Source organism: Montipora capricornis, chromosome 13 (genome assembly GCF_036669925.1).
Source record: "Montipora capricornis isolate CH-2021 chromosome 13, ASM3666992v2, whole genome shotgun sequence".
NCBI classification, from domain to species: Eukaryota; Metazoa; Cnidaria; class Anthozoa; order Scleractinia; family Acroporidae; genus Montipora; species Montipora capricornis.
In genome coordinates this window covers 2704773-2720870 of record NC_090895.1, presented here as the reverse complement: position 1 = coordinate 2720870, position 16098 = coordinate 2704773, and the positions used below count along the sequence as shown (strand labels likewise).

Here is a 16098-nt window from a genome sequence, read left to right as displayed (position 1 = left end):
ATGGCTACCATTTTGGAATAAGGTGTATACGTCAGTCCTTTTGTGACACAAAAGGTCTAAAAAACAAAAATAGGTTTCAAGCATAAAAATATCAGACACACTGCAGAGATACAGAAAGCAGAATATCATCACAGGCGTCCCAAGCTCAGTGTGAGTGAAAGCCAACATGGCCGACAAAAATAGAAGGATTTGTATGGGAATCCGATAAAAGGCGTAAAGCTTGATTGATACGTACGACGCAGACACAAGAAATGGAAAATTTTTCATTTTCTTGCGTTTCCACTTCTTACGTTTGAACCAGTGTAACGCAAACGCAAGGTGATAAATACTCGTTCCATGCCTCTAGGGTTGACTTTGTCAGCTTGGGATACTCAATTGCGCGTGCGTATTTCCATGTGCTTGCGTTCGCATTTGCATCGTACTTGTGAACCAGACAGGCTTAAGAAGATTATTATATGAAAAAATGGTTCAAATTGTGTTGGATCTGGAAAAGAGGGAGTTTAACGGCTATGGCTATGGATACGAAAACGCCACAAAACAGTAATATGATTGGTTAAAAGAGGAAAAAGAATCGTGCTGCACGTGCGGCACGCATTTCATTACTACACTTTGCATAAAAACAACGTGATATCCCCCAATTTGAGGTTTAACGACAACGTGAATGTACAAATGCGAATCTTTCATTCCATATTTTTAATCTGAAACTGCTCGTATAAATTCAATTTTAGGATAATTCGCCCACATTGTACGAAGTGAACGAAATTAAATAACCGCGAAAGACTTAAGATTGTGCAAAGTTACATTTTAAAGTGACGTTTTCGTCGCTGTTGCCGCTTGTAGATCTAAAAACCACACAGGAAGGAAGCTACCCACAATGGCAACTGAAGGAAAAGGAAAGGAAAGGAAAGAACTTTATTTAAGTGTCTAATTTTTTAGCGCAGTAGAGCACTAATCGGGGACACTGTAAATTGAAATTAACAATTTAACGCAAATGAAATCAAATTTTGATCTTTGAGGAGAGGGGAAAACCGGAATACCCGGAGAAAAACCTCTCGGTGCGGAGCAGAGAACCAACAAACTCAACCCACATATGACGCCGAGTCTGGGAATCGAACCCGGGCCACATTGGTGGGAGGCGAGTGCTCTCACCACTGCGCCATCCCTGCACTCCCTGCCCTGCAACTAAGGATTTTAAATTAAGAATTTTCTCGTGTAATTATCTTCTCAAGCCTTTTATCCGGATTCACATACAAATCCTTCTATTTTTGTCCGCCATGTTGGCTTCCCTCACACTGAGCTTGGGGCGTCTGTGATATCATCAGCCAGTAATTCAAGAAGACATCAGGTACATTTTGAACACTAGCCTTCAAGGAAACGTCAAAAGAATCCCTTATTCATGTTCGAGGCAAGGAAAATTAGAGTGTTTTTAATGTGTCAGAAAGTGTCAAAAGGAATTTTGCGATTGTTATGGTTTGTATTGTCACGCTTGGTGCCCTTGAAACCTATGCTTACTGCCGCAGTTGCTTCCATTTGCCCTGTGATTGGCCTATTTAACTTTCTGCATCTGCTGCTTAGATTGAAAGAACTACTTTGCTCTGTGTTTTAGGGCAACACATTGAAAACCACTTTAAAATGTTTGGTGTTACTTCTCAGTATCAGCACAAATGGCGGGCCAGTTCCCTAAGATCTGCCAGACTGCGCCTAGCAGCATCATTTATCTCAAAAGGCCTCCCTTCACGTTTTACAAAAGTTGCTTTGTAATCTGCACTATATAAATTACCCTCAATAGAATGATTTCTTTGAGTATACCTAAATTCACCTCTTTTAAATTTCCCTATAGAAACAAAAATTATTTTTTTAACTTTACAGGAAACTAAAAGATTCCCGAGTGTTTCAAATGTTTGTCCATTTGTTAGGTAGTCGTCAAAAACACAAACAACTCTACCTTTCAACTTATCGTTGTAAGCATCACTCACACATATAGATCGGAAGTGTTTCTGGGTATAATCATCCTCCTGTCTTTCACTTGCCTTATCATACCTGGATTTTTGGGTTGGCGTGTGCCTCTTGAAAACTGCATCACTTTTCTTACCATTCATCATATAGCGAACACGGTCCTTTAACTCGGTCAATATTTCATTAGGCTTCGGGGAAGAAGATGGGGCAACTGCCCAGTCTTGCACCTCCCGGAAGTCTTTGTCATGTGCGATAGCTGATGAAGAATTTGTAATACTCCTGTCAGTGGTTTCCCTCTGGGGTGGGGTGAGTTGGGGGAAGGACGTTTCATGCATACATAAGAAGTTTGACAAAATTGCTTTCCCTTGGTCCTCAGTGAGGAATTTGACAAGTTTATGTAACTTGCCCAGGGCCAGGAACATCTAATTTGGTGATAGGTACATTTGAAATACAAATAATTATTAATTATCTTACATAAAATGAGTTAGCCAGAGGTTTTGCTCTATTTTTGAAGTTGATAGTGGCTTCATTTTTTGTGCCACCTCACAATAATATTATTAACACTGATTTTGCCAGTCATGCACTGTTAACTGCTGAAAAACTAGATATGATGTGATAAAACAATCACACAATATGAAAAAACAGTATTGCTATGACATGTTTATGCATCAATGGCCGTATTTATACTAGAGGACGTCTAAGACGTCCAGACGCATTAAACGTCTGGCCGTAATTGCAACTAATATAAATACGGGACGCACTTAACTTTGACGGCTAGAAATCAAATTCATGATTTTCTTTAAAGCATACCAAGGAGACTGTGTGCACTTCATTGCTAAGTGCGTCCCAGTTTAGTGCGTCTCGTCTTTATACTAGACGGCTTAGACGTCTGAGACGACTATTAAGGACGTTCGCGCCCATTGCTACTGCGCATCCTTACAGCGACGCAAATTCACATGTCAGGTCATGCATCGAGCGCGCGCGCTAAGTACTAAAATGAACAATGATAGATCAATGTCGGAAAATTTTCGCGCGAACGTCCTTAAGACGTCTGTTAAGTGCGTCGTTTGAACGCACTTAACTTGAGACGTTTAATTCTCATTGCTGCGCAACTCGCAAAATAATCGCGCGTATTATATGTTAAACCATCGAATAAGATGTACTTGTATGTATTGGCACTTAACACAATTTTTGTATATGATATATGAATTATTAAATCAAATCATGGCCAAATTTCAACCAGTTAAAGAGCACTTACCTTCTGCAAAGAACTATCTTACATTTCCACAAAAAAAGTAAGCAAAAATAATGAAAACAAACCAAAATAATTTTTGTTTATGGAAAAAAAGTCGCTTGCAATGGTTTTGTGTAGTACTGCCCTTTAACTGGAAGGGAATGTGTTTCAATTTTTCAAATGACAAATTGTAAGCTTAGAGAGTGGACTAGAAATCTCACCCTCCAGGTTCCATTTCCAACACAACCGCAAGAACTATTATATACATGGAATACCTGTTAATGTCAAACCAGTTCCTATTGCTTCATACAGTAACCTTAATACTTCTTAAAATTGCAAATTACATGTAATTGCTATGATCAGTATTATTTTATACCCATGCAGTTAATATAAATGTACAGCAGTGTTGTTTATTCATATTTTTAGTGCAAATTATTCCTGGATTAAGCCACTGGGGGTTGCATTTATTTGCAAGGGTATTATTATACAGTAGGAGGGGTTTTGTGCTTCAAATTCTTAAGACAGAGGAGCACAGGACTGCTATTTGAAGGGATTAATGTTTTTAAAAATTTGAGGGCTCAATAGGTATACAACTCTTCAAAACCCATTTTCAATTTGATAGCAATGCATCAAGTGCAGTCAAACAATAAAAACGGGTTGAAGTGAACAAGAGAGGTATCATCATCTGTCGGCTTTTTCTGTCCCTTAAGCCTCCCTTTGAAGCAGAGTTCTAAGTTACTGAAACTGTTCTATTATCACCACCAAAAAAGATTTTACTCATCATTACCTGCCATCAGATGACACAATAGTGCCTCATTGACACAGGGATTTTCAGCTCCATCTTTCAAGACGTCCTCAAATGCTTCAGCCATTTTTTTTTCATCTTCACTGACTGAACTACCGGTATCCGTGTTTGCACAACATAGGGAAACCACTTTCGTCGGTACTGGATCAACAAATGAGCACAAATAATACCAACTTGCCTGGTTGACCACTATGTTGAGTATTGCTCTCATTTTCTTAGGTGTTGGTGCTGGCACACCATAGCAGCGCACAATCTCTTTAGCATCTACCCAAAGGGCAGCGAGGAGAAATGACTTTGTATTTGCAGCCACATATAGATCCTCATCCACAGCACCACAGATAATAACTACATCACCCGCCTCCCATCTTTGCTTGATAAAATCTCTCAGCGGTTTACCTCGGAGTTGGAAGGCAATGCTACAAATAATCAATTAACCAAATACATGTGAGAAGAAAGCAAAACGTTTCCAGAAAAATTTCAATGTTTCCCCACAACTTCAAAAATCGATTGTTAATGGAAGCCTTTGCCAGTGGTTCAAAGGTATTTATTTACATATCCGCCAGAGACTAGTAAACAGACAAGAGGGCCTCATGACCAGACTCCAACTACGCCCATAATATATAAGATTATTTAAGGCTATCTTCCCATTAACCTACATCATAAAACAATAATTTATTATATAAACACCAATGAAATACCAAGACTTAGTGAGCTTTCATGCGAAAACATATCATCACACATGAAGATAACATGTTATCTTCACACATGAAAAGATCACTGTTGCCATGGTTACATATGAAGATCGCACCTTTTGATACCTTTCGTGAAATGATTTAGTATTTCATTGGTGTTTATATAATAAATAAAATATTACATGGCCACTTGGAGATAGGAAAATTCTCTTCTTGTGTTGAAAAACATTTCACAAGTGAGCACAGTGAACGAGCGAAGTATTTTTCAAAACTCGAAGAGAAATTACGTATCTACACAGTCATGAAATATCCTCTATTTTTCAAATTGTGACTGGATGAAACTTAAGGAAAATATGACTTGTTGCCCCACATTACTCAGTTGATCTGCCCCACATTCAGAGCTACCCATAAGACCTGGCTCCGGCAACACAGGAGCTCCTGCGGGTGCATGCAATACAGCAATCATCTTATTTGCACAATGCTTCTACTATCTGTACTATTTTTACTGGGTTGCCGTATGGCAATCCCAGTTCGAAAATGGGTAGAATTTCTCCGTTTTATTTTTTTATTTTTTTCCGTGTCGGTAAAAGTCTTGCCTGTCACTCCCCCGGTAAGTGGTGTCTTTGTGCATAGAGCCTTCTGCGCGTATTTTCTTAGGATCGAGAGGGTAGTGGAAATGCGTACATTTCTCTGGTGGACACAGTAGAATCATTAACTTAACCGGTAATGGCGTCGAAAGTCATGTAACGCGAATGGCGTTTTAGTGGATCTTTGAACAAAATCCTTATGAAGCTCAAAAATGGCAAATCAATTGGATACTGAACAAGACAGGCGACAACATTGACAACAATCTGTCGCCCGTCGAGCCGTCTTTTAGCAAGTGTGCTGTTATGTAGAACATTGAAGATTCGCAGGGCAGCGATAATAGTGAATTCAAAGACTAGACAAGGTGGATTGAATGGAATTTCAAGCGTTAAAATCGCTGAAAAGGTAAGATTATTGTCGAAGCGATGTCGCAATTGCGTGTCTTCACCACATGTTCCTTTGATCTCACATTATTGTGTTTTCCGTCAAAATATTCGCTTGTTTTCGCTTTCGCTCAAACATATCTACCTTTATTACATGTCCAGTGAATAGTTTTATCCTCTGGGATGAATTTTCCGTCGAAAAATCGGTTATTTGGGCGGTCAGTGTAAAACGCAGACTGCAGACTGCAGACCGGGGGTAAAATGCAGACTGAGGGTAAAATAAATATTAATAATAAAAAAACGAGTCATAAGGATAAAATAAAGATTGTTAGAAAGACAATCCTGTTTTACATCTATCAACAACTCACATTATTATGACTGCAGGTCGCTGCACCTTTTGGGGATGCGATCGTACGCGTTGAAATCACCTGTGCTTTGTTTTTGCGCTTCCAGATGCATTGCAATGTTCCAAATTATTTGTCACACCGGTACATCGAGGGAAATCGATCGAAAAACCAACAATTATTACTTCGAATACCTGAATAATCTCGGTTGTCTTTTTTCGGTGCAACGAAATGCACAAAGAATTTCATGTATTCCGAGCAATTAGGACGCGGGGATTCCATTGGTTAAGCTATGCGTGATAACCCCTAGGGAGAGGTTATAATTGAAAATTACATCTTCCAGATGCAAAACAAACGAGCTTGTGAACTAAAGGATAAACATAACGTACACGAAAGCGAATGAAAGAATCCTAATAAGAAATTTTTACACCTCAGTCATACTGGCTTAAGCCGACTGAATTGAAGCGTTAAATGGTTGCAAAATCCACGTTATCTCTGTCTTTTTTAATTGGTACTGTAGCCATGCGTGTCAAAATAAATTGAGTTATTGGGGAATTACTCGATTACTTTGTTCAGTGCAGCAAAATGGACAGTTGAATTACGGGGTGGTGACTTCCTTACCTAAAAGCAACTCACTTAACGAAACTGTCCTCTTTCCAACAACAACAAGGATTCAAACAGCTTCAATTCTTACAGAGTTCGATAAAAATCGGGATTTAAAACATGCGGTGGGGCAACCAAAGCGATGGGAGCTGTGTTGGGGTTTCAGTGTGAAAGTACAAACGGCTACTAACACTCTTATAACTCTTTTTTCATTATTATTTTATTGACCCGCAGTCTGCAGTCTGCAGTCTGCATTTTACCCTCAGTATGCATTTTATCCCTTGTCTGCAGTCTGCAGTCTGCAGTCTGCGTTTTACACTGACCGGTTATTTGGGTGGTTTTTGGCAACAGAGGTTAATTATTCGTAATGCGATCGCTTCCGTTGCCGTTAGCAATGGGTCGCAAATTTGACACTTTTATCGCATTATCACATTACGCATTGAACCACGTTATCTATTATTCCTAAAAATCTAAAAATATTCGTGCCTTATCAGTTTTCGGTCGAATTTATGTCCAAGAAAGCAGATAAATTGCAGAAAATATTAGTTTTGCATCCAAAAATTCGTAATCAACGCTAAAATGACCAAATTTTGCCTAGAAAACATATTTTACTGTTATTTTTCTTAAATTTTTTCGTTCAACTTTCGCTTTTATAAAATGTTTCAGTTGTCTGTAAATAAGTTATATGCTGTTGGAAAGCTTATTTTCTTAGCTTTAAAATGATGTATTTTTCCCCCTAACTTTAAATATTTTTTGAGAAAAAAAAACATTTTTTGGCGATGGCTGATTTACCGCGGTTTTCTCGCGGTTGGGAAAGTAGGAAAAAGAGTTAGGCCAGTAGCCAAGTTTTTAACCTCAGAAAAGGATCTGTTTCGTCGTACGAACGTGTGAGGACCTGTGAGCCAAAGGGCCTCTGCTGGTATGACTTCTGGGTGACCCCTTAATAACTTCTTACTAACCGAGCGCGAGGGCCGTACTGCCAGGGAAATATTGGCCCGAGGTCGTGGCAGTACGGACCGAGCGCAGCGAGGTCCGTACAAAAACGACCCAGGGCCAATATTCCCCAGTACGGCTCGAGCTAGCTCGGTTAGTAAGTATTTTATTATATGGTTTTTTAATTACCTTTTGCTTTGTTTTTGCAAGCCCGTAATCGGCCCGTGGGCCAGTCACAATTTGCCTGGACGCTGCACGTACCACAGGCAACCCAGTGTACCCTCACGGAGGGTCTAGTTCCTCATAATTCAACAAAGTGTTTTGATGGTTTTAGTCTCTTATGAGAAATGTATGTTAGAAAAGGTAACCATGCAAAGAACTCGACAATTTGCAGATTTTTCTGTTATTGGAAGAACCCAGTTAAATGCAAGCATGCGTAGTAAGTTTAAAAATTGTGATTGAATGCGGAATAGCTTTCTCAGAAATACACCTATTTCTCGAGAACCACTCGTTAGAATACTTTAGAAAATAAGTAACTGGAAGATTGAAAAAAACTGGAACTTTAACAGAGGAAATTCTAGATACTCCAGAGAACCTACAAGGGATAATTAAAGATATCTCTGTCAATTATTATTAAAATAGTGTTACCGGTAACTTGTAAGTGTTGTTACAAGCTTGTTGCACGCAAATTATAAAGAAAATCTAACAACCAGATTTTCTGCAAATATATGAAACCCATTTTAAAGGCCTGCTTATATTTATTCATGTTGCCATGGCAACAGCATATACGTCAGCTTAACTATCAAATAAACCGAAGTTTGTGTTGTTAACTTGCTTGCTACCATTTTTGGCGACCAGAGGATCAAGGGTTTTACAGAAAAAGGTAAATAAAACATACAGGTATCAAAAACTGTGTTCAGCCACCTTAAAGTGAGTCCTGGTGCACAACCATTCAAATGGAAAAGAGTGGTGTATTTTCATGGAAATCAAACTCATTATCATTTAAAAGGTTGAGCACCAAGGCTCATTTTAAACCAGAGACAAACAGCAACTCGGAAATGGCCTATTACACACACAAACCATCGTTAAAGAGCCTATGAAGTAAAAAATACCTTTGCTTCCTTTAAAGACCTTTCAAGATGATGAAGAATGGTGTTTTCTATTTTGGAATATCTTCTCTTGTTCCAGAGAAATTCAAGTTTTTGTTCAAAAATTGATGACCTCGCAAACCATACACATGACTAATAAATCACAAAATTGAGAATATCTCCGATAACATTGCATGGGTGTTGTTAAACTAGGCAGCAGTAATCTACGTCAAGGCACAAAACGATACTCTTTGCTGTTGCCATGGCAACCATTTTATTTATGCTGCTGGGTCAATTTCACACAGGATCGATTTAGACATGTTCACTCTCGGTATACTTATAAAGAGAAGTGAAGCATTATGGGCAGCACATGCATTTCAAGTCTGACCATCTGCTTGTACTTATCTGTTCAAAATCCAAGATATTTGCAAGGCTGTGCCCTAAGGTAAATTTCAGGCAGCCCTTTCGGGCTCCCAAGCATTTCAGCTGGGGTGCCCAGCCCTCCAAGTTGGTCGCCCGAATTAATTAATTATTTATTTATTTATTTAATTATTTGAGATAAACAATGCAGCAAGATCTTCATCCATCTCACTCTCTCAGCAAAACATTGCTGCTACTGCTCTGGTGATTGTCAAACTCGCTAGTGCAAGAAAAACGCGAGACCTGTCAAATTTTTCATGCCATACTTGAGAAAGACGAGAAAGGTGGCAATAGGGCCATTTATATGAGAGAAAATAAGTACATAATACGCGAGTATAAATTCCCTGGCGAGGATAAGCCGCGGCTTGGGAAAGCTGTGAATGTAGATTTTGTACCATTTATAAGAGGTGTTCGTGTCTTATGTAAGCCGCAGCCAGAGTAAGCCGCGGCTTAGTTACTATCGTATAAACCGCCCTAATGTCACCGATGTTTTTAAGGTTTAAAATTGAAAAAGTAAAGATCGATTGAGGCAAGTTTATGTAAAAACGTTTGGGTCTAATACAGGTTAAGCTTTCTACTGGTTAGTTGGGTTGAAAATAAATTTTCAAAACGTGAATCAATGCCGCTTGATTCCAGTGGAGCTTTTGTGAAAACTGCCTTGAAACAGCAAAACCACCGCAGCTCAAAAGCTAGCAATTTTGTTTTGAGCAAGTCATCTTGATCTGGACGAAAATCATCACTACAGGACAGAACTAAACTATTTTTTCCTTATATTATCAGTAAAATGTTTAGTGGAATGAGCTTTTTGTGGATTCAGTCGGAGTGCCAGTCACAGCGTTATTTGTTTAGGGCACACAATGATTTGTTATGAACCAAAGACAACGCAGGATTGCTCTGTTTCTAAAACAACAATAAATAACATGATATTTTTCCCTTTTTTTATTTTGTTATTTCATATACAGGGGAAAAACAACCATAAGCTAAATGCATTTTAGCAAAGAAGGCGCAGCGCGAAAAATCGTAAAAATATTAAATTTGCATAAACTGCGATTCACGGGTTCACACAAAAGTAAATTGCACCACTTTGCCAGCCGAGCTTTGCCACTGTCAGAGCAGAACTAACAACTCTTTTTTAAAATTATAACCAGGAAATCCCAAACTCCACGTTCCAAATTTAATGCTATGGAAATTCGTGCGGCCACCGGCCGTCACGTACAAAGTCACGGATTATGTTACATGTGAAATCAAGTGGAACGGCCTTTGAACCGATTGTTTCGTACTAGGAATAAACATTTTCTGAGAGGTTTCGTAAACTGTAACCACCAGCATATTAAAGTTTTTAGCAGCCTTATCTGCTAGAAATACAATAAGCCAGAGTGCACAGCCGGGCGACCGGGTAATTTTTCTTGCTCGCCGGAAGACAAATGTTAGTCACCTCAGGCAACCGGGTGCCGTTAGAGCACAGCCTTGTATTTGATTCATTGCAGAGAGGAGCTAAAAATGAAAGTATTGCCATGGCAACATCTTAATGGGTCTCACTTTGTGCCTTATCTGAACAACTGTTTGAACAACACCCATCCAATGCGCTTTTTTCGATATCAGGGATCCACATTCACAGTCATCCAGTCGTCCCAGACAACTAAAAACCCGCCCGGACAAGTATAAGAACTGCAAAGGTTGTCTGTTGGACGAGTGATGTTTTAATAAATATCTTTTCATGAATGCCATCAAATGTAATACTGTAGTATAGAATGTACTTTAGTTCTGATCGCTTTTTGTTAAATGCAAACTTCCAGAAAATAAGAGTCACATAAATGTGCAGCTTTTCTCAGCAATGAAATCGCAAGTTTAGGTGCTATCTTTGACCACGTGGTATTTTCCATGAAACGATTGCAGGCTCAATTTCCATGTATCTCACCACCGACATGGTTGTTGGCAAGTGGTTTAGCAAAGAGCAATGGGTAACTTGTGGTCTCAGCTGATAATGTTGTGTTAGTTACAAGGTGTTTCGCCACTTTCGGCAAAAAGGAAAACAGGAAAAACACAAAATCTTGATAGCATATAAAAGGAAGACACTAGACAGGAGCGTTGAAACTTTGGGTCTTTGAATCATACCTTTGTAAGCTGCATTCAAGTACATTTTGCCGTGGCAGATATGGACCACTGTAAATCGGGTTCCCACAGTGTAATTTCTGATGAGAGTGTGAAATGAATGCTCAAGTTACTTGTAATTTTATCGACCATTTTCTATACTTCCACATTTTTCCTTGGGCAACCTAAAACTTGTCTGGGCAAGTATACCATAAGACGTACTTGCCCGGCTGACAACTTTGATAAATATGGATCCCTGCAATATATTAAAATTCAGCTTGAAAGAGAGGTTTAGAGGACAAAGACAAAGGGAAGTGGATGATATGCAACTTTTTTCACATTCATTACAGCGTGTTTCTATTGTTTTTGTCCTCACTGCCTAAGTATCAAGCTAAATATCTCGTATTTCGAAAATGGCTTATATTTTCGGAAATACTCTCAATTTTGTGATTTATTACAGTCATGTGTACAGTTTATGACGTCATAAACTTTTTAACAAAACTTAAACTTAAATACCTTGGAAACGAGAGAAAATATACCAAAATAGAAAAAAACATTCTTCATCATTTTCAAAGTCTATAAAACAAGCAAGAGATTTTTTTACTTCAGAGGCACTTTACATTACAGCAAGCATACTTGAACAGCTCCCTTACTGTCGGCAGCACTTCTACCATTTAGGTGAACTACAATCATGGACAAAAGTGTTGGGAAGGTAGCATCACTTTAGAGATAACCCCCCTCCCTGTTATCAATGTTGGATTTTCCATGAAAAAAATGGTGACTTTTCTTAGAATATGGGGGAGGGAGCCCACAAGAGCTTGGTATTTCCCAAATAGTACAGCCAATAGTTAGACTAATCGAATTAGATGTGAAGTGAAGTGATGTGCGCAACTTTCACAACAACTTTTGACCACGATTGTAGTTAGATGGCCTCGACCAAGGCAGCGTTTTCATTTGTAACTGCATCAATTTTGATGTGGTTACACCTGTTTACTCGACGCTGAACGAGAGTGTTATCGAAACCGTGTCGATTTGAAACCGGTGCCAAAACTGGAGCGTTTTCAAAACCATGCGGTTTCATCTGTCGTGTAAACAGCGAAACCGCATCGATTGGAATACGATTACTGTTTTGGCGCGAAATTTGCATTGTTGATTTCAAAATACTGAATTTAGCACGAAGTGCAGGCCTCGCTTATACCATCGTGACTTGGATTTTCTGGCGAAAACGGTTCCGTGTAAAGACTTCCAAACCGCATCGATTTTGACGCGGTTTCGAAGTCATGAAACCGCGTTCGTGTAAACTCTGCCCAAGGCTCTTGTGGCGCAGATCGACTAAGGGGAGGTACCAACATAAACCTCGGAAGTGGCTGTAATAAACCTACCCTTCAGGAATTGCTCCAAGCATTTGACTCGTAGGATTCTGATGCGACGTAAAATGTAATTCAAAGTTGCCGTTTTGTGACAGTGCACGAATTTCCTCGTTCATTTCCTGTTGACGTTTTTCACTTGATAAAAACAGGCAACTCCCACTAAAGATTACAACGTGCTTTCCCTTGAATGCTTCAGCCATCTTAAAAGTTTATATTGAAACAATACAGTTTAAAACATATTTTGGAGAGAGAAAATTGTCACTCTCTATCGAAAGGCAAAAAAAGTGGAAGGCTATTGTTTGCGCATGCGCGAAACACGAGTGGTGCAGTGGGACGTGCAGTCGTGCAGTGGGACACCGCGGCAAAATGAGTGCGCATGCTCTGCTTCGAACACATTTGATTCATTAGATTCGAGCTTTTGAGCTCTTTGTTTTTGGAGTTTACTCGGTGGTGAAGGAAAAGTTCTTTTGGACGTTTTGATAATCAAGATCTCACGCTCAACATGGACTCGACAGAACAACTAAACAGTAGTTCCGAGTTGTTTCCAACAAGAAAGTCAAAAGAGGTAAGCTTATTTTAGGCATCAAATATTTATTTGTTTATGTCGTTTCCATGAAAGTTATCTTCGCCAAACCATGTTTGCTCGTGTTTCGGTCACACCGTTGAAGACCTAAAAGTTGTAAATTTCAAACTGACAACATTTTTCGTTTACCGTATTTTGCTTAACGGCAATTCCTCTAAAATCGCTGAGGGCTTCGACACAACAGAAGTTTTAACCTCTGACATGTGATACGAGAGCCATGGATTCTTCTGTGACCTGGTTGTCCACAGCAAGAACAATGGTTTGTCTGGTAGATGTTGGTGCTCTCTCTTTCCCAGCTCTGTGTTGCTTTGCAGGTCACACTAGCTTGTGGTATGATTAAATTTAATTATTGATCTCTAGATTTCTGTTGATTTCATTGTCCCAGTCGTCTGACCTGAAGACATCTTGTGGAAAGTGTTGATATCTGGCTGGCGGTCATTTTGACTGTCATTAATTTTAAGATGTGAGCAACTGTTTTTATCTGCATTGCTAGACAAAACCTCTTATTAAGGGAGTCATTTAAGTTGTTTAGTTTTTTTTTAGAAAGGGATCTTTAGAAATAGGGCACAAATTTCCATGTTTTTTCAAGTATCTCAAGTGACATCTTCACATGAAAATGAGCAAGTGTTAATAATATTGTTGTTTAACTTTGACCAGTTTCCTTTTGTTTCTTAAACATGTCATTTATTCTGATTCCAGTGCTGAAGTTAAAAACTCTTCCTGCTGTGTGTGCTGATCTGGTCAAACCGTGCATGGCAAGCAACATTCAAGGTTGTTTTCAGAGATTGTGATGAGGAGTTCAGCGTTGAATATTTTATTGGTTTTGTGACGAAAAAAAGCCAGTGTTGCTTTTCATCTCTCATTTTTTTCCTGCATGAGATCCTGCATGATGACAACAGTATTACTGTAAATTAAACATCACAGATGCGAGCATGTCAGTGATTAATACAAGATGATTTCCAAACAGCTCTTCAAAATTGTCTAGAAAAGGGACAATAATTATTTACTTGCCACACCCTTCTAATTCAATGTTTGACCAAGCAAATATAATTTAATTTTTTTTATTCAAGTAAACTGTCTTAATTTCATTAATACAGCTGTATGTTATTCTAGTCTTTCTCTTGCTGAGCATGGGTTTTGATATTAATTTCTGAGAATTGTAATAGTGTTCATAATGAATATACGGTACTTACAACCATAAAATTAGAGAGATATTTGAGTTACTGTATATTGTGTTTTGCGGTAACACATACCATAGTAGTTGCTGTTGAAAATGAATTGGATAGAGTCATTGTGGGTCCAGATAGAGCCACTGTGGGTATATCATTGGGTAGTGAAACTGGATCAGTTGTGCAGAATAAAATCTTAGAGTATCATATGAAGCAGAATGCCTCTCATCTTGCAGGATGTATGATTACATTCCTCTCTCAGTATCTTTACACACAGTGCAAAATTTAGGCTGGATTTTTGCTGGTGCGATGCATGCAAAAGTGAAATGAGTATTTTCCAAACACATGCAGGTGAATGTTTTGTATGTTTCATGATCATGATTCTCATGTCTCCCCACCCTCATCCCAGCAAGGCTCTACAAGATGATCGACAAAGCTGGAAAAAATCACAGTTACCAGCCAGGTAAAAAAGTAGCTCAAAGTGGTGTCATAGCTGCAGGAAAAATGCTGAAAAAAATATTTGCAAAGATGGACCATTACCAAACGCCAAGTAAAAGGGAAACATCAAGTAGCATTGGAGTCAAATTTATACTTAGTTTCAAAACGTTTTTGCGATCCTCTCTTAAAATTAAGACTTCTTTTCTTTATTTTATTGCCTCGCTCTTGGAAAAGTAACTAGTGTTGTAAAATATGAGAATTAAGGGCAGGGAAGTGACTTATCCAAGTTGCCGAATGAGTGGGATGCGGGCATGAAAAGAATTTATTTCTCGCTTTCAAATGATTCCAATGAAACAAGCAGACAATTTCCTCGTTCAACAGAAGCAACAGAAGCCATCTTCGCAGTAGAAATTATCATTGTGCCCTTGCAAAGATGTTTACCCCGCGTTTTCCCTCTCAGTGCACAGTTTTCCCCCCAGAAGTTTACCAACACAGAGACCATTGCGCCTAATAAAATTACGAACTTCGTCCTTTTGCTCTAGCGCTCGAATGCAAGGTAAAAATTCTCCTGCTTTGAACTATAGTTTAAATCAAATATCTCTCTAATTTTATTGTAACAGTTGTAAGTACCGCATATTCATTATTAAGACTATCACAAGTAGGAGCATTCTCAGAAGTTAATATCCAAACCCATACTCAGCAAGAGAAAGACTAGAATAACATACAGCTGTATTAATGAAAGCAAGACAGTTTACTTGAATAAAAAAACCAAATTATATTTGCTTGGTCAAACATTGAGTTAGAAGGTGTGGCAAGTAAATAATTATCGTCCCTTTTCTAGACAATTTTGAAGAGCTGTTTGGAAATCATCTTGTATTAATCACCGACATGCTCACATCTGTGATGTTTAATTTGCAGTAATACTGTTGTCATTATGCAGGATCTCATGCAGGAAAAAATGAGAGATGAATAACAACCCTGGCCTTTTTCATCACAAAACCAATAAAATATTCAATGCCGAACTCCTCATCACAATCTCTGAAAACAATCTGGAATGTTGCTTGCCACGCATGGTTTGACCAGATCAGCACACACACACCAGGAAGAGTTTTAGACTTAAGCACTGGAATAAGAATAAATGACATGTTTAAGAAACAACAGGAAACTGATCAAAGTAAAACAATAATATTATTATCACTTGATCATTTTCATGCACAGATTTCACTTAAGATACTTGAAAAAAACATGGAAATCTGTGCCCTATTTGTAAAGATCCCTTTATAAAAAAAACAAAATTTAACTGACTCCCTTAATAAGAGGTTTTGGTCACAGTAGTTGTGGTGGTCATGGTGGTCACAGTGGTCGTGGTGGTCACAGTAGTTGTGGTGGTTATGGTGGTGACCG

The 16098-nt window shown here is 38.7% G+C and overlaps 1 protein-coding gene across 1 annotated transcript; it reads right to left on the bottom strand.

Annotated features, from left to right (window-relative positions):
* Positions 1–272: 272 nt before the first annotated feature.
* On the bottom strand, positions 273–12704 carry LOC138030356 (uncharacterized). Its single transcript, XM_068878278.1, has 3 exons — positions 12517–12704; positions 3978–4411; positions 273–2212 (listed from the first exon to the last, which is right to left on the bottom strand). Exons 1-3 carry the CDS (start codon positions 12702–12704, stop codon positions 1656–1658), a joined length of 1179 nt encoding a protein of 392 aa, XP_068734379.1. The 3' UTR covers positions 273–1655.
* Between the last annotated feature and the right edge of the window lie 3394 nt (positions 12705–16098).